The sequence below is a fragment of the Hemibagrus wyckioides genome, linkage group LG22, assembly GCF_019097595.1.
Source record: "Hemibagrus wyckioides isolate EC202008001 linkage group LG22, SWU_Hwy_1.0, whole genome shotgun sequence".
NCBI classification, from domain to species: domain Eukaryota; kingdom Metazoa; phylum Chordata; class Actinopteri; order Siluriformes; family Bagridae; genus Hemibagrus; species Hemibagrus wyckioides.
The window spans coordinates 13460652-13479352 of record NC_080731.1 but is presented as its reverse complement, the minus strand read 5'-3'; the positions used below and the strand labels follow the sequence as shown (position 1 = coordinate 13479352).

Below are 18701 nucleotides of genomic sequence, written 5' to 3'. Positions count from 1 at the left end.
AAATAAGTTATATTCAGATATTATTGCAAATTGATACAGGAAGCATCAACTGGAGAAATTTCTTACGTTTTCTATGAGCAGCACCTTTGAGGATTTGGTTCATTTGGTGGTCTTTGCCTGAGGATGCGTTTATGTTGTCCTTCCATCGAGACACAGGTATACCCATTTGTATTTCTTCCCCTGGCCAAAGGAATCAATTCACTACATTACATTATAATTTCATTTATCAGTCCATGATGTATTTATATCTATTTTATAAGAGCTTTGATGATGTCATTGCTCATTTAGTGCTCACTAAAGCTCAGATACATTACAGACCTTTGCTGCTCACTCTGCAGACTTTTCTGATCATGTGATCTTGACATTTCATCTCAGTTACTGGACTTGAAGATATTGTTTCCAGTTTCTGCTGATTAATCTTTGCTCTCAGTTTCTCAAGAGCCTTTGATTTTGGGGAGCCCCTTTTCAGCAGGTCCATAGGGCTAGCCCTTATCAGTGAGGTAAGAGACAGAGCACTACTTTGTGGGGATCCTTGGATATGAGACTCAGACTGCTGGAGAGGAATTTCCTCAGATACATCTCTACACATGTGCTGAAGTGGAGGATGATCTTGGTGTGAAGTGGGTTCAACATGTGTTATCTCACACCACATATTCCTGGTGTTGAAAAGCATGAATAGTCTTACAAACTCTCATTCTATACATAAATTTTGTTTTAGATATTTATTTATTTGTATATATGTATTTTGTATAGAACAGCAGAATTTAACATTTCAAACATAATTTTTCCAGAAAAAAAAAATCTTGCAGATAAACATTTATCTGTTATTCAGTCAATCACTCAGTGTTTTGATGATGTTAATGTGGTGTGTAAGATGTTAAGAGTTAAGAGTTCTGGTGACTGTAAAGGTCATGGTATATGATTTACATCTATTTTTATCCTCAACAACACATACAATGTGTACTGATTTGCAGTGATGCCTTTCACTAAGGGGATAAGTGATACCAAACAATGCTAGCAAATAAGTAAATTACTCCCAAAGAACAACAGAGCCACCAGTTTTCACTTAGGTTTATCTTTACCCATTTGTATATGTTTACGTAAGAAAATTAGGAAATGAAATGCTAATCAAAATCTTTAATGTTTAAGGTATATAAGCAATAAATCATCTCACTTTTGTTTGTATGTATGAATGTGGATTTCACATACAAAAATTATACAAGTAACAGAGTTTTCCCACTGTCCATTGTATAACTGTTTTACCTGACACACCAGTTTTTTCTGGCTGTGAGTTTGCTCTTTACAATATATACATTTTTATTAATAGCAATTATCTCTACCTATTCCTGTTACTGTCAATGTAAATATATTAGCATAGACATTACATGAACATAAACATTTGAGTGCAAAACATTACTTCCACTGATATTAACATGCCCCTGAGTATACCTGACAACAAAGCAACAAACCAATAGTGATCCTGAAATATCTGGATGAAAGCCACAAAGAGATTTTTTTAGCTTAATATTTGACTGCTATTTTTACCCTATTAAATATACCATCTTCTTTTTAAATCAATGTTGATTCATGTATTATATTTACTTAAAATATTTCTGTTTAAATATTTTATTAGGAATCCAGCTGGAAATCAATTGCAATTACATTTTTATTTATTTAGAATATATATATATATATATATATATATATATATATATATATATATATATATATATATTTTTTTTTTTTTTTTTTTTTTTTCTAATCAGTTTATATACCATTATTTATAATGCATTATGGTTCTGGTAGAATTTGAGCTCACGTGCACACATCACCAAAACGTACAAAGAAAAGGAGAAGCAAAAGTTACCTCGGTATGTCAGACGCAGTCAAGAAGTCGTAAAGTAATCGGTAATTAGCAATTAGGCTTTAAACTCACTAATTCTAATCACTAATGCCTTCAGTAATTCTGAGTAAATTTGATGACCTCAGTTTCGATCTGCCATGCACCGAATCTGTTAGAATGTTTGTCACGCGCTCTCTTAGTAACAGTGTCCTAGCGCAGCACGCGCAGAGTCGCGCACAGAAAGCTCGCGCCCCACACAGCGCCATTTTACTCAGCTCATTGCTTTTTATTAACTGTCAGCGTTCATTAGACTGTTCATTTATCATTAATCGAAATGATACTGATGCAGTGCATTACAACGCAATCCCCGAATCCCTGAAACTCTGTCTGTACCATGATTCCTGTATCCTATTTATTCTAAGCATTCCATAGTAGGAAGTGAATGTATTACATACAATCCCATAACGATTCCCTGCTTATTCGCATCATTCGCATTTGTTTTGAAGCTTGTGCATCCTCTGCCGAAACCATGAAGGTAAACCAGCACAGTGTTTTGCTGGTTTAAATCTGCATATCTGACCCTTTTATAAATCTGTGCTCCACATGCACAATCCCATATGGACGCTTAAAATCAGGTGCAGAGTGGAAATGCCTCTGTCAGTGTATCAAACCTTGCTAACTAAATTTAAAGAGGAGGCCCAATGCTGCTATTTTCTATGGACTAGTATTCACTAAATATTAAGTGCTGCATTGATCCCATGTTATTTATTTTCTGTATTAATTTCATAAAGGGTGCCATGAATTACAAGCTGAGTTTAATCAAGTCAAACTATCTGTACGGGCCTCTTGATTTCTCTGTTTAAGCGCATACAGTTTCAGACATGTACTACACTCCTGTCCATTGGGATGACGTTTTTAATGCAACGCATTTTACCCTATGCTTTGTGAATCTTCATGATCTTGAGGGACAAAAATATTTTAATGTGGACAGCAACATTTTTATACTTTTTTCTTTTAGAGGGAAGGCCTCTAGTGAAAAACTTTATATAGTCTGTAATGTGAGCTCGCAGCAGGGGTTCATTTTTTTTTTTTTTTTTTCCACAGATTTCACAGTAGTGGAATAACAGTTTGAACCTCATTACCTCAGTATTGAGTTTACAAAAGTCGACGATTTTCCCTGGAGTCATAGAACTTACTAAATAGAGGGCTGAACCTAGTTTAGTTTTGTATGTGGAGTGACGCCATGTCTTGCTTTGATAAATCATCTGAAGACATCAGAAAGCTCATGGGGTCTCTGTAAAAGTGCAGACTCTTGTTTAGAAGTCCTCCATTACAGTAGACCATACAGGAAGGACACCTTTGAAGGAAATGAGAAATGGGGGATATATTCAGGCACTTCTGCCTGCAAACATATTGATTTTGTGTTTTCTTGTAACAGCATCCTATGAGGATTTCACTGCAGAGTAACAAACAAAACAATCAAATATATTCATTTCCCGACCACTCAATCAAGCAAACAGCAGTGGGTGTCTGCACACCAATCACACTGAGACTATTCAATCTGCTCACCCACACACAAATACAAGTGTTTACAGGATCCATGCAGCTGGGCCACAGTGCAGTGGTGTATGAGGGAGAAACGAGAAGCAGCTGTGGGTGTGTATGTGGGAGTGTGTGTTCAGCATGCTGGATGGACCGCAATGGGTCTGAGACAGATACAGACCTGGGGACCAGCAATAGCAGCTGCCCTGCTGGCTGGCATGCAGAGCTGAACCAAGGGAATTACCAAGAGAGAGAAAAACAGAGGTAGACAGAGAGAGAGAGAGAGAGAGAGAGAGAGAGAGAGAGAAAGAGACGGCTCTATTCCTCCCCAGGGCTTTCTGAACGAATGGGCATTCATCCATTCAATTCAGGCAAGGCCCCAGGCTACACTGTGTTTCTTTGGTTTCCCCGGTTTCAATCGTTATTGCCCACCCCCACCCCCTTTCTCCATGGAGCAGCAACTAATTTTTCCATCAATCACTGTGGAAAATAAGTGGATAAATAATATAAACTCTGACCACTTATACCTAAGAAACTGATGTGTGATTATTCTGACAGTAGACAGAAAAAGAAGCATAACAGCTCCTTCAGTATTAATGAAGGACACACGGTATTGCAGGAATGCTTACCAGACAGTAAGAGCAATTGTGTATGCATTTGATCCTGCATGTCCTTGTCTGTATCTGTCTGTCTCTTCGGCGAATGTGTGTGCTTGCACGTCTAGCTGTCTACAAGTGTGTGAATACACAGGAGCAAGATTTGGGAAGCGATTTGCAGTTCCTATAGCAACCATGATGTAAGCTGAGAGGGGCAAATGCGCCCCATCAACCCCCACCCATCTTTTTCTCTTCCTCTCCCCCTCTAAAAGAGACACAATCCCACTCATAGGAAAACTGGGTGTGTGAAAATGGCAAGTGCACCACGCTTTGCTGGATTATAAAGATCTCTTTTATATTTCATTTGTTGTTGTTTTTTTTTACATTACGGATGAAGATAAGCAAGCTGGGAACCTCTGCTCAATAACAAACACGTTTGGGTGTCGGGCAAGAAAGGTGTGTTTATTGTCTGCCTAGGAATTCATTCAGTCTGTGATTGGGCTTTGGCATCTGAGGCTATTCAGAGCAAAAACAGCCCAGTGCAGCAAGTGCTTGTGTGAACCTCAATAGCTGTTACTTGAACATCTAAAGTTGTTGCAAAGATATATTCTATATATGAAAACATCTTTTGTCATGTACCTCTCATAATTAGGCTCATCTTTAATTATTATTCAAATTATGGTAAAGAATTTTATGTGCAAACTAGAATAAATCCTGCATTTATTTGTAATTGTTTAACTTGTTCAAACTTTGTCAGGCCTTACTTTGTACATCATGCTAGCTCTGACTAGGCTCTGTGACCTAGTTTTGGTGCCAGCACGGCAAACAATTTAAAGGAACAAACCTAGAAGCTTTTTACTGTTTATGCAAGCTGACTTGAGGTACAAGCTAAATGACTTTCCACGTAAATTCTCATTTTAATGACTTGATGTAAATTTTAAGTCTGTTCTCCAGTGTGTTTGTCAGATAGATTCAATAAACAAGTTTAAAACTACATTAAATAAAACATGTATTACATATTTAATCTCTCAAACCACCAATAACACCTTCAATCCAGTTTGATTAACAAAGTAAATTCAACAACAGGCCATAATTTGTACACATTTTCCCCATTACATTAAATGTAACTGATCCTTCAAGGCATGATTCCTGCCTGAAGTTTTTCTTTTCATGTTTTGTTCAGGAGCTATAAGGGAATGTTATGGCTTCCATTTTAGCATTATGCAAACTACATGTCCAAATCATCACACATTCTCACGATCATTAAATAGACACAATTTGGCTAAGTAATGACATTTGAATATTTGGCATTTGAACAGTTGCATAAAATAGCATGTGTCTGAAACGGTTATCATTCTAATCTAAAGCCGCATGTGATTCTTACATGCTAAAGTGAAACCAAACTGTGTGTAAAAAAAGAAAATAAATATGATTTCAAAATTCATGCCACCGTGGTCTTTAGCTGTGTGACACATCTTTTACATTTTAATGAAAAATAGCATAAAATATATTTTTTCAATTATTTTATGCTATACATTCTCAGTAAAAAGTGTCCTAACCTGTAGTATGCATGTAGTGTATTTATAAAGCTTTTCCTACACACTAAGTGCAGTCCTTTTACAGTAGGAGTATGTTTTAAGAGTGTATATTAGCCATTTAGCTCTAACTAATAAGCTAAATATTGAACAACAGATATGCCTTGTCTGACTAGCTACCTACTACTAACTAGCAAAATAACTCCTTTAAATTACTCTAGTGAATGGGATATATTCATCAGTTTGTGAAGAATTACTTGGTTCTGTCTGATTATACTATATGACTTTTACAGTTTTAGCTCCAATTCACAATCTGGCTGGGGATATCCAAACCGTAATCTGCAGATTTTTGGATAAAAAGTCTACAAGGAGTACAGACTCTAATTTCTCACAGAGTTTATAGTTTTCTTTTGATTTGCCTTCAAGCATTCCTTCCAAGGCCCACTCCTAATTAGTTACAGTTGTCTCTTTAGTTGTCTCATTTTACTTACCATATTCTTCTCTTCTAAAAGACAAGGCAAAGGCTCCCCTAATGAGGACTCCCTCCTCACAGTCCTCTGTGATTTTACAAGCAACCACATGGAAAACCGGCGCTGTCAGCATCTTCCACAACCCAACGGCCAGGCAGGAGAGGCCCCAGCTGGAGCACGGTCATCTGAATGTGAGTCCCCACTGCTGTCCGGAGCCACCTCCCTCATTTCCCTCACCCAAACAGAGGAGCTCTTTGATCTGATAGCCAGCTCACAGAGCCGACGACTGGATGACCAGAGGGCCAGTATAGGAGATCGGCTGGGTATCACAATAGCACAGAACAACATTGGCCCACTTTGTGAAGCCTGTAATCCACAGGAGCTCAGTGATGATTTCTTTAACATGCTCATAAAATATCAGGTAAAAACTCACTGAAAAATAATAATTTGCATAAAATATTTTGTTCACTGAACTACTCACACCAATGTATTTATTCAACTACACAGAAAATACACTATATGGTCAAAAGTTTGTGAACGCCATCATACCCCGTATGTGCTTGTTGGACATCACATTCCAAAACCATGGGCAAAATATAGAGTTGGTCCCACCTTTGTTGGTATAACAGCCTCTCAACCACTCTTCTGGGAAGGTGTTCCACTACATTTTGGAATTAGGGCATTGATGAGATCAGGAATTTATTTTAAGCAAAACATTACAGTTTATTCCAAAGGTATTCAATGTGGTTGGGGTCTGAGTTCTGTGCCATTTCCACACCAACCTAGGAAAACCATATCTTTATCTCATTTTATGCTCAGGGGTTTTGTCATGATAGAACATATCCCAGTTGGGCTCCTTGTTTCAGGTGAAGAGAAATCTTAATGCCACAACATTCACAGATATTCTTAAGCAATTGTGTGCTTCCAACTTTGTGGCAACAATTTGGGAAAAGCCAACATATGGGAGTAACTGTCAGGTGTCCACATAGTTTTGGCCATGTACTGTATTATCCAGTATTATTATGAAGAGAAATTGAGTCAAATATTGAGTATCTTTCTCAATTTGTCCCAATGTGTCTGTCAGTCCTCCCGGATCAATGACCAGAGGTGCTCACTGCCTCCAGTTCCAGATCCAGATGAAGACTTTTTCAGTCTCATTCAAAGAGTACAGGCTAAACGAATGGATGAACAGCGCGTCTCCTTCCATCCTGATGAGAATGATGCCACAGACTCTGAACCCAACCAGTCCAAGTCCAAGCCAACCAGTTAGAAATTACAGCAATTAAGAGTGACTTCTGCAGCCATGTTTAAGCACTGACATTGACAAGCTTGTCCTGGTATAGATCTCTATACCAAAGTCTGGGCAGACATTGTTGGAACTAGCTGACCTTCCTACTGGCCCAGATTTGTGGCTCGAAATCTGGAATATTCTTTCTCAATATTAGAGCATCACTGCAAAGCACATTTTAATGTCTTCTCTCCTCCAATTATATCTAGATGAACCCATTAATTCATTAACAGGTCCTTGTGCCCTAACATGGCCTGTTTCATATGTATAAAAAAATGTTACAGGAGAAAACACTCAAGTGTGTAAAGAAAATCTTAGAAAACACTTCTAGGAAACAGGCCTAAATATTATTAGACCACTAGACTATGTTGTGTGAAGGAATGGGGGAAAAGAATATACTCTGCATATATGTTTGTTCGGATTCCAATTCAACAAACCACCATGGCAAATTAATGCATTAATCATTTTAATAGTAATTCAACTAACCGTCAGTGTCACAGCAACTGTCACTCGTTTCATTTTCAGTTCAAGTGGAAAATAATATCCCACCACATCTGAATATGAATCTGTTGGTTTCTAGCTGATAGGAGTGATGCACCTAGCAAACGGTAACTTATCAATGGGACCTTTTTGGGTCATTTGTCTTGATAAAAATGAAAAACATTAAAGAAATGAAAACACCACTTTAACTACAGAAACACACTCCAACCCAAAAACTATTCAACTGAGCTTGAATTATGTTTTTAAGTAAAGATTTTGTATGTTCAATATTAGAACATGTTAATTGTCTCTTAAAATTAATCACATAACATTGACCTGTTTCAGTAAATAAATGAGTGTTTTAGTATGTCTGGTCATCAATCAAGGAGCTGAATCTAATTCACTTGAAAAGTTTTCACAATGAATGAAATCATTTTATGATGTTGTCTCATAATCTGATCTCACCTCGATTAGTCACGTACACACTAATGTTAATGTGCAGGGACTATCTCCATTATCAGAATTAAAGCATTAATAGAGTAAACTGAGGATGTGTCCAAAATAGCATACTAGCACACTAAGCGGCATTTGATAATATTGTGTATTATGGTATTGGTCTACGCGGATTTGAGACGCACACACACACACACACACACACACACAATGGTTCCGTAAAATCGCAGAGTGCGTTGTTGCCAGATTTATTTGTGTTATTTGCGTGCGCGTAAACAGGCAGGATGTCCTGATAAATCATGAGATTTTAAAATGCGTTAACGTATTTTTTTTTTTAAAAAAAAACCCAAAAATATTTAATATATAATCATTTTGACAAAGTTCCCGTGTTGTCCTGTTGCAAATTGGAAAGGCATATAAACGAGGATTACGGTCATTTCAAACTGGCAACCCTGAGCAGAGCGGACTACTCCACCGGACGCTCGTTTCACCAGCGGATTTGGTTGACTTCTATTATATGAAGATGAACACCAACGACGCCAAGGAGTATCTCTCCAAACGACAGATCCCTCATCTGTTTGAGGTATGGCAAAGAAATCTCTAGGCAAAGAAACCAAAAACAAGCAAACCAAAACTTACTGAAGTATTTTATCGGGATACATATTGTTTTGCCTTGATGACAAGTGCACAGGTTAGGGTGCGAACACAGCTGTAAACATCTCTAATGAGTATCAGTTGCGCATACATACATACATATATATATATATATAATCATTGTGTTTAAAAAGTTTCCACGCAAAGACCTTTCTGTGCCAGTCTGTTTACTTTCACTAAAGCATTCTGTCTGAAGAAATTGCTCTTAAATACGTTGTGTTATCATCAGTAGTTGATATCGATTTTACTGTGTGTTTCTTGGATCTTCACTCCCTCTGCATAGTGCGTTTTGAAAGCATTTACTCATTAATGATTCATTGGTGTTGTCGTGCAATATGTGCACTCTGTATAGTTTGAAATTGATAAATTGATGATGACAACAGATAACAGATCAAATGTACTTTCACAAAGCAATCAGTTTCTTATCCAAGTTATAATTTGCCCTTGAAAAATCACCCACTTGTTTTTGGTTGCTGGAAATGTGCTGACGGTGTGTTGCAAGAAATGTGGTATAGGCTTATCTCTCTTTCATTTGGACAGTTAAAAAGCAAATTAGATACTTGAAATGTGTCGCTATGGTGATCCTTGAGTGGGATGCTCTGATTGCAGAGTCTTGATCCACAAGTTTGCATGCAAGTGGCAAGTTTCTGCTTTGAGAGTGTCAAGGAGGTTGAACTCTGAAGGAGGTCTCATGCAGATGCATACAAATCAGTTAAAATGAATGTAGAGGTTAGTAAACACATGCAAGTGTACTCAATAGAAAATTGAACACTTATTATACTCTGTAGTTTATAAGGTTATATGGAGAAACATGTGGGATTGTGAATTCCTCATACTGGGATAAGCAGGTCAGTATTTCTGTATGAAATCCATGAATATGACAGGGTTTTGGTTTTGGCGATAGGTAAAGATTGAAATCTCCACATGTAGTGCACTGGCTGTCTCCAAGGCAACACGCTGCCTATTTACCTCATGTGAATCATCATACTTACAGACCAAAAGAATGAAAGGACAAGAATGAGCGAGAGAGAGAGAGAAGCAGAGAGAGAGGCAGGCACACTGATTTGACATTCACCAGGGGTTTCAGGCATTAATGAAAATGAGTTTGTGTAGGCACATTATACAGGTAGACAATACATTCTATTAGTGATAGGTAATCACATATCACATCTAAACCTTATTTTCTCACATCGCAAAATGCAAAAGACAACAGGATGTTCAGAATATTCAGTCTATGTAATAACTTATTGAATAACTTCATTCACAAATTGTCATGTTAGTATCCAGAAAACACCAAGAATTGGGAAGAGAATTATTATTATTATTATTATTATTATTATTATTATTATTATTATTATTATTATTTAATTATTACTAGGGATACCGTCAATGCTTATTCATCTGCCCTGATGCCTTATTTAGTAGCTGATTATTTCTCAATCTGCACACTCAGTGGATTAACATGTAAATGCACAGCATCTGTTTTTGCATCATAAAAAGAATATGGCTGATTAACGCAAGGGTTTTCTAGTCCTTTACCTGAGCAGTCCACAGCACAGCTGTGTGGGCTGAATAGAGTGGCCATTTGCAATTATCATTTTCTCCACTATGCTTTTTATTTCTGTCTTTTTTATCTCGCATGTCTATGTCTATCTAGAGCTGTCCAGGAATCTGTATGCTCTGGTTTGTGTAAGCATGGTCTGTTTACTATGATATTTGGAATACATAAAACAAAAGTAATAATAAAAAAAAGGTATTCAAGGTTGTGGCTAAATATGTTATCTGAATAACTTTAAATAATAAATCAGCAGGGGTAGGACTTTATCCATCAAGCTAGACGTATGTTGTATATGTATAAGGCATTTATATTAATACCATTAATTCTGTATGACTCTTTCCAAGAGCATGTTGACTGGCTTGATGTATCACCGCCCTGAGGACCCTTTGGGCTTCCTAGAAAACTGCCTGCAGAAAGCAAGAGAGCTGGGAGGTCCTGAATGTGTGACCTGGGATACCTTCATCATGCCTGACCGTAAACCATTACCACCGATTACCACTGCCCAAGGAAAGAAAGCTCCCTGCAAGCTAGGTAATTCTGCTGAATGCAATCAGGCACAGTTGATTTATTTATGTCTGTCAACTAATCAGTATAATATCTTGATAAAAATGATAAAAGCCTGTTGATGCCAACATTCAAAATGCAAAAGCAGTGGGATGCAAGTACAGTGAAACTTTATTAAGGGCTTTTCTGGGAATCTTGGTGTAAACAGACAGCATGGGGGAAAAATACGAAAAACAATGAATAATGTAATTCAAACACAGGCAACAGCCAGAAGGACTCATTTTTATATTATATGAACAAAAAAAACCTGAGATACAACTAAGTGATCTAAAATGCAAGATTACACATACAGGAAAGCATATGTTTCATTAATTAGTGCCTTTACAGACAATGATTAACAATGTCAATATGGACTAATTAGAAACGGGCAATTCCTGAAGTAACCAATGGTTACATTTCATTCATAATTTTTTTTTTTTTTTTTTTTTTTTAAATCACCTGCTTTCCAAATTATATTTTGAAAGAGATTTAAGGAGACAGACAAACAGGCTTACCACTGCTAAGAACATTCTTGTCTTTAGTACCCCACCTCTTACCTTTATATGGCATCAACTTTTCTTTTTTCCAGCACTGCTGTTGGTCTCTACACGGGGAGATTTGGGGATTTGGCGTCAATTTTTGAATCACTCAAAGGTGCAATACCCCAAGCATATGCAATATTTTTAGATGCATGTTAAAGTATCAAACACAGAGGATAGCTGTCTCATTTTCATCAGTACTTTAGACCTATTAGGTGGGAGCCCCTGCATGCTGTTCTGTGGTATGTATGCCATGCAGATCTAGAGTGGTCTAGTGTGTAAATGATGACTAAGTAAGTTCTATGGGCCATTTCACTATAATTGTTTTTGCAAATTAGCATTTGACACCTGTATGCTAGAGAGTGATCAACACAAATTGTGCATGGAGAAAGATGAGCTATACTGTTTATGACTTTATGCCTACATGGTGGACCAATAAGGTTGATGTGTGTAATAAAATGGCAAATTAGTCAATAGTATTTTAAACCCCAAATATCACTGTTGTACCAGCCTTAAACACACTTTCATAAGAGTGTCTCTGCTTTGCTAAGAATGGTCCCTCACCCAAATTACATCTGGTCAGCTCTGGGGAACTTATTGTGTGTTATGTTTCACTTTCCATAGACAGTGGTCCTGGTCCTGGTCCTGGGCCTTACCGACGCTATGACAGACTGCCTCCCATTCAGGCTCAGTTCTCCATTGAGAGTGATTCTGATATGACAGAGTCCTCTGGCCTCATACAGGAGTATGATGTTTTTGACCCATTAAAGCCAAGGCCACACATCATATTCATCATAGGTGAGGTGGTTTGGGTGGCCTTGAAGGCTAATGCATTATATAACTCATAACATTTGTGCTACTGCCTATTGCTATTTACAGAATAAAATCTCAAACGGTATGTATTGATATTTATTGATCAGTTTCATTTATTTCATTGTAGCTTTTAGTTCTCTAGTCATTTTCTCTCCATAGGTGGTCCAGGCAGTGGAAAGGGCACCCAGACAGCCAAGATTGCAGCTCATTATGACTTTGAGTGTGTGTCTGTTGGGGAGATTTTAAGAAACCAGCTGCTTCAGCATGCTCCCAGTGACAGAAAATGGGAACTGATCGCTCAAATCATCGCCAATGGAGAACTGGCACCTCAGGTATGGTGTGACAGTTCTGTTACGACATAGAACCTTCATTGCATTATAGTGCTAAATTATATCAGCAAATGATACAGCGATACACTAACTGTCCTGCATATCTGCATATTAATAAGAGAATATATGGCCAGATTAATTTGAGCTGCCAGGAAGGATATAATAACTCGTATAAGCACTCTTTGGTGCTCCCTGTGGTGAGCAGAAAAGCATTTCAACCTGCACAAAACATTCAACCTTGAGGTCCATAGGCTACATCAACAACAGACATAGGGTTCCACTCTGGTCAGCAAAGAACAAAGCTATCATGGGAACAGAATTACCCACAGTGGACAGCTGATGATTAGGAAAAAAAATCCCCTGGTTTTTTTCCAGTCTTAAACTGTCCAGTTTGGGTGAGTCATTTTCCATACCACAACTCTAGAGACTGTTGTATCTGAAAAAGAGATCTTCTGAAATATACAAACCTGCCCATCTGGTACAAACTACCATGACACTGTTAAAGTCACAGAGGTCACACTTTCTTTATTCTGATGTTTGATTTAGACATTAACCTGTATCTTCATGATTTTATACATGGCACTGCTGCTACAAGATTAGCTGTTAAAATAAGTGGTGAAATGTGCAGGTGTTATTATTAATAGTATTTAATAGTACTTTAGTACATGATTAACCATGGGTTCACTAGTTAACACTAGTTAACTAGTAACATCATTTGATTATTACTAGCAACACATTCAGTCAATGTAATCATACATTTAACTTCTTAATATTAGGCTGTATACCATCCTTTAAAACATAAGGGCTTCACACAATAAACCTTAAAAATAAGTGTTACAGCTTGGCCTGGATTAGTATTGTTAAAGATTTTTTAACATTTCTCTAAGCCTGTAAAATTCAATTTATTGTTATTTGTTATTTCTAGTAGACTGCTCTGTTAATTGTAACATTAGAGTCAGTCATCTTGAGTCAGTATCATGGGTCTAATACCCCATGGCAAAATACAAACAGTTTACATTTTCATTAAACATATTAAAAGTAGGCAAGTAGTCATGCCAATTTAACAAAAATCTGTTATTATATTACAGTACAACACTTGATAATGCAATGGGCTGATTGCCTTGATCACAGTCTGAGATTAAATTCTCTAGGAGACGACAATTGAGGAGCTCAAGCATCAATTCATCAAGAAACAAGATGCCAAAGGTTTCATTGTGGATGGATTCCCACGGGAAATATCTCAGGTGTTCACCTTTGAAGAACAAGTGAGCAATTCACTAAGATGAGCAACGAGGCGATCTAATTATACACTGCGATAATAATTTCTGTTACTTTCATCTTCAGAGACCTTTAATTTGCAGATTGAATCATTACTTACAGTAATGCTTAGAACCCCACTGAACTTTCATTCACAGCCTGCTTTTAAAACATAATATGTTTGACCTCTTTAGGTTTCTTGAGGCATGGCTTTCTTTCTTTCAGATGTAGTGTCACAGTGTATTTAGTGAAAATACTTATACTTTTTCTTATACTTGCTAGTTCACTGTATATAAAAAGTGCTAATTTGTAGTGATGCTAATTACTGATTAAAGCTGCTTTTGAAACCATCAAATAAACTTTCATTCTTCTGTATGTTCAGCAAAACACAGCTACATAAAAATCCTTTAATTGAGCATTTCCTCTTGTCAGATTGGTTCTCCAGATCTGGTGATCCTACTAGCTTGTTCTAATCAGCAGCTGCGTCAGCGCCTGGAGAAACGTGCCCTGCAGCAGGGTCGGCCTGATGATAATGCCCATGCCATTGAGAAGCGACTCGAAACCTTCAAGCACAACATAAGCCTCATAGCCAAGTATTACCAGGAGAGAGGACTAATTATTAGGGTGAGAGCTCAGATTTTGTCATAGTCCATATATTTGTGTGATATGTACATATGCTTTAAATTTCCTGGACCTGGACACACTTTATGATCTAGATACCGTTCCCATTTGTTTTATTGTAGTTACCAATTATATGCAATTAAATACTTGAACAATGGTTAAAGATTACTGAAAAAGTGTTTGATAGATTTGTTTGCATAAACAAAGCCTGTAAATCAGCTGTCAAAACAGTAAGATGAAAGCCATCATAGAAATTCAGTATGGGATTTTATAGTAATCTAAATCATTTTGTCATCAGGTTGATGCAGATCGAGAAGAAGATGACATTTTCAGAGATATCAGAGCCGTAGTGAAAGACAAACTGTTCTCAAAAGAAGCAGGTAATGCCTTTAAATTTTATGCTACAATACAATTTATTTGAAATAAAGTTTCTAATTTTTACTTTATGATTCCTTTGCAGAACCAAAAGTTTTATAAGTACTATGACTACCACGCTTCTCTGTGATGGACACTATCTTTTTATTTAAAAACTAAAAAAAGAGCATTTTTAAACCAGTTAAAGGCATTTCTTCTTATAGCCAGCTTGTTGCATTCTCTCTCTCTCAAAAAAAAAAAAGCATGATCAAGAACTTTTCTTGCCAGGACCATGCAAGAGGCTTTGATTATTTGAGAAGATTGCTTTCTTTTCTTAAATCTGCTCTGCTTTAACCTGTGTTTTACTCTTCTAATTATTTATGTATCTGAATTTCAAACAAAGAATTGTTTAAATTTTCTGTAAAAAGATGATTTTATTTAAAAGCAATTTCTAATGTTGTCACCTTATAAAAATATCTTGATAAGTAAAAAGTCATTTTCTGGATTATAAAAAGTTTTATTTTAAATAAAAGTCTTAATAAATAAATGTTTGACCTTTTTTGCCAGGGCATGACATTAAACACTAAACAGAAGATAAAGCAGACAATAGAAATATAACCCATGTCTCTTTACCCCAATAGACACTTATACGGAACTTATAAGGAACTCTATACTAATACTGGCTATGGCCTCCTTTTGCTCTAAAAAACAGCCTCAGTTCATATTGGAATGGATTCCACAAGATGTTGGAAACATTTCTTTGAGATTCTGGTCCATGTTGACAGACGTGGAACCCTATCTGGTCTTCTGCTATTCTGAGATGCTTTTCTGCTTGCCACAATTGAACAAGAATGGGTATCTGAGTCACTGTAGCCTTTCTATCAAATCACATCAGTCTGGCCATTCTCAATACCTGTCTCATCAACAAGGCATTTCTGTCCACGGTACTGGCACTCACTGGATGTTTTTTCTTAATTACCCCCTAATACTCAAACTAGCATGATTATATCTTAGCATGGTCAAAATCACTGAGATCACCTTCTTTCCCCATTCTGATGGTTGATGCAAACATTATCCGAAGCTACATGCCTGTATCTGCACGATTATATTGGCTGATTTCATAATTGCAAGAATGTGTAGAATCTGTACATCTATTCTCTACAACATTAAGCACATTTACGGCATTTGGCAGGCATTATCCTTTATGATTATGTAAATTTCCCTTTGGGATGAATTTATTTATCCGTCCGTCCTTCCGTCCGTCCATCCATCCAGAGCTACCTTCATTTATCTAATTTACACAGGGGTTAAGGGCCTTGCTCAAGGGTCCAGCAGTGATAGCTTTGGTGGTCATGGGATTTGAGCTCACAACTTTCCAAGCTGTAGTCCAATGACAGCCTTGACAACTGAAATCCCACTTTTACCCCACACACTTTGTGGTTTTGTGGCATTTCTTTAAAAATATCCTTTGTCTCTGTTTCTGGTTTAAGTCTGCAAACTTAATAACAGTTACAATCCATCATGCACACATTCGTGCTAGGCTTGTGAAAGTTTATAATTAAACGTTTCCCTGTGTTTTGTTAGGTGGTACACTAGATGGCAGACTTTTGCTTTGCTAACAGATCTGCTGCTCATAATCACACTGCCTGAACAAATGTATTTATCAATAGGCAAGTCTTTATTAAATGGTCTATAGCTTACATCAAGATTTTTCAGGAACATTTTCCACCCTGAGAATAAAAACTGTGTATCCTGTTACTCAGACGAAACATCCTTTACTGAGATTATATTAAGTGAATTTTGTTCAGTGCATAATCTTACACTGGCTTGATGTATATGGTCATTGTTCATGGAGCCTGAAACAAACCTATCAGAGCTGCTGTCTCAGTGAACAATGCTGTGCTTCTCAAAATAGCATCCTTCTTATCCTTATCCTCCTTATCAGTATGGCTCCCTGTGAACTGACAAACTGACAAATCATGTCACAGAAAATCAAGTAACAAACTACTACTAAATCTGTTCATGTTAATAATTACATACAGACTTGTTTGTTTATTAGGCATGCCATCTTTACATACTCTTACTGTAATGTCCAATAATGTCTTCCCCAGAAGAACTACCAAAAAAATCCTTCTTTTCTATATTATACCTTTTGTATATGTAAAAGGTCATATGAACAAAATGGCACTTTAATGGAATGTTGGCTGCTCTTTTACTTCTCCTTATCCATGCCCCATTGTCCTTGATGTCATATGTTTCTGCTGGATCCTTCGGTGGATTCTTGGAATCTTCTCCTACAACCACCTAATCATTTCATCTATTTATTTTGCTTCTGACATAGAGGAATGTGCAATAAATCTCCAAACAATCAATATATCTTTGATGGATAATATCACAACAATATTCATCAAATTACTAGCTGTCATTTGTTCTTAAATTAAACCAGACACAGATATTGAACATTTAAACACAAAAATAATATATATCCTGCAAAGAAAAGACATTTGTTTAATAACAAAAAGAAATACCAAAATCCAACAGATACTAATGCTAATTTTACTACAAAAGGGTAACTATATAGGTTGAACCTGCACTGTAATGGATCATAGCAAGCATTCCAATGTGACCTAAGTGCCACTCCAGTCTATTTCTATTCGTCTCCATTTATAGTCAGACAGTGGTCTGATTCTGATAAACCTTATCTCATACTCCCCAAGGCATGTATAAAAACGCAAGACTGGTTCATACAACTTGCTCTTCACTCCCATCTCCTGACTACTGGCTGCAAGCGTGAGCAACATGGCCCCCAAAAAAATTGAACCAAAGAAACCAGAACCCAAAAAACCTGAGCCTAAGAAGGAAGAGACTCCAGCTCCTGCTCCTGCTCCTGTCCAGGAGGTGCCCAAAGAGCCTCAGGTTGATCTGAAGAGCATTGTATTGGAGTTCTCACCAGACCAGATTGAGGAGTTCAGAGATGCCTTCACACTATTTGATGAGACACCAACTGGAGAGATGAAAATAAGATATGCCCAGTGTGGAGATGTGATGAGGGCTTTGGGTTATAACCCCACTAATGCTGACGTGCATGCTGTTCTAGGGAAACCCAAGACAGAGGAAATGAACACCAAGATGCTGGACTTTGATACCTTCCTCCCTATGCTGCAGCACATCTCCAGGGCCAAGGACCAGGGTACATTTGAGGACTTTGTTGAAGGGCTTAGGGTTTTTGACAAGGAAGGCAATGGTACAGTGATGGGTGCTGAGCTCCGCCATGTTCTGGCAACTCTGGGAGAGAGAATGACTGAAGACGAAGTGGACCGCCTCATGACGGGACAAGAGGATACAAGTGGGTGCATCAACTACATCTCATTTGTCAAGCATATCCTCTCCGGGTGAGCTAGAGTCTGTCCTTGTGTGACTCTAAAGACATCATCATTCAAAGGACATTTTGAAGGAAAAGTTGATGTTGGGGCATGTAAAATAAAGCTGATTTCTCAACTCAGTCATTTTGCCTTTTCTGTTATTGTTGGTATCATGTAGGGTACAGTCAGGTTAAATACATTTTAAATGAAAAGTGCAAGGTTGAAACAGTAACTAGGATTAAAGAAGAAAAAACACCAATTCATTCAAATCATTGCTTGTACTGCTGGCAAGCAAATACTTTTCACTCCATGTAAGAAATTTAATATACTGAGAACCTGTGGTCTAAATTCTTTAATATGTATTAATAAAAGCAGTTTACAGAAAAGCATCATATATCATATATAAACTAGTTTATTTTCACCAATAGCCAATGAAACAATATTGATTTTTCGAGTGTCATGTG

General features: G+C 37.2%; 3 protein-coding genes across 3 annotated transcripts; all 3 read left to right on the top strand.

Annotated features, from left to right (window-relative positions):
- The first annotated feature begins 4275 nt into the window (after nucleotides 1-4275).
- Nucleotides 4276-8121, top strand: gpsm1a (G protein signaling modulator 1a). Its single transcript, XM_058375373.1, has 3 exons — nucleotides 4276-4437; nucleotides 6029-6407; nucleotides 7071-8121. Exons 2-3 carry the CDS (start codon nucleotides 6096-6098, stop codon nucleotides 7254-7256), a joined length of 498 nt encoding a protein of 165 aa, XP_058231356.1. The 5' UTR covers nucleotides 4276-4437; nucleotides 6029-6095; the 3' UTR covers nucleotides 7257-8121.
- A 369-nt stretch (nucleotides 8122-8490) lies between these two features.
- ak5l (adenylate kinase 5, like) lies at nucleotides 8491-15387 on the top strand. Its single transcript, XM_058374537.1, has 8 exons — nucleotides 8491-8790; nucleotides 10764-10950; nucleotides 12126-12299; nucleotides 12474-12646; nucleotides 13795-13908; nucleotides 14333-14524; nucleotides 14820-14901; nucleotides 14982-15387. The coding sequence occupies exons 1-8, from the start codon at nucleotides 8725-8727 to the stop codon at nucleotides 14996-14998; spliced, it is 1005 nt and encodes a 334-aa protein (XP_058230520.1). The 5' UTR covers nucleotides 8491-8724; the 3' UTR covers nucleotides 14999-15387.
- A 2229-nt stretch (nucleotides 15388-17616) lies between these two features.
- On the top strand, nucleotides 17617-18377 carry cmlc1 (cardiac myosin light chain-1). Its single transcript, XM_058375239.1, has one exon. The coding sequence runs from the start codon at nucleotides 17675-17677 to the stop codon at nucleotides 18269-18271; it is 597 nt and encodes a 198-aa protein (XP_058231222.1). The 5' UTR covers nucleotides 17617-17674; the 3' UTR covers nucleotides 18272-18377.
- The last annotated feature ends 324 nt before the right edge of the window (nucleotides 18378-18701 follow it).

Excerpts from the sequence above, each read along its gene's own strand:
- ak5l (XM_058374537.1), top strand. The coding sequence starts at position 8,725 with ATGAAGATGAACACCAACGACGCCAAGGAGTATCTCTCCAAACGACAG. Across the intron at positions 10,951-12,125 it reads GAAAGCTCCCTGCAAGCTAG|ACAGTGGTCCTGGTCCTGGT; the intron begins GTAATTCTGCTG and ends CACTTTCCATAG. Across the intron at positions 13,909-14,332 it reads TGTTCACCTTTGAAGAACAA|ATTGGTTCTCCAGATCTGGT; the intron begins GTGAGCAATTCA and ends TCCTCTTGTCAG.
- gpsm1a (XM_058375373.1), top strand. The coding sequence starts at position 6,096 with ATGGAAAACCGGCGCTGTCAGCATCTTCCACAACCCAACGGCCAGGCA. Across the intron at positions 6,408-7,070 it reads ACATGCTCATAAAATATCAG|TCCTCCCGGATCAATGACCA; the intron begins GTAAAAACTCAC and ends TGTGTCTGTCAG.
- cmlc1 (XM_058375239.1), top strand. The coding sequence starts at position 17,675 with ATGGCCCCCAAAAAAATTGAACCAAAGAAACCAGAACCCAAAAAACCT.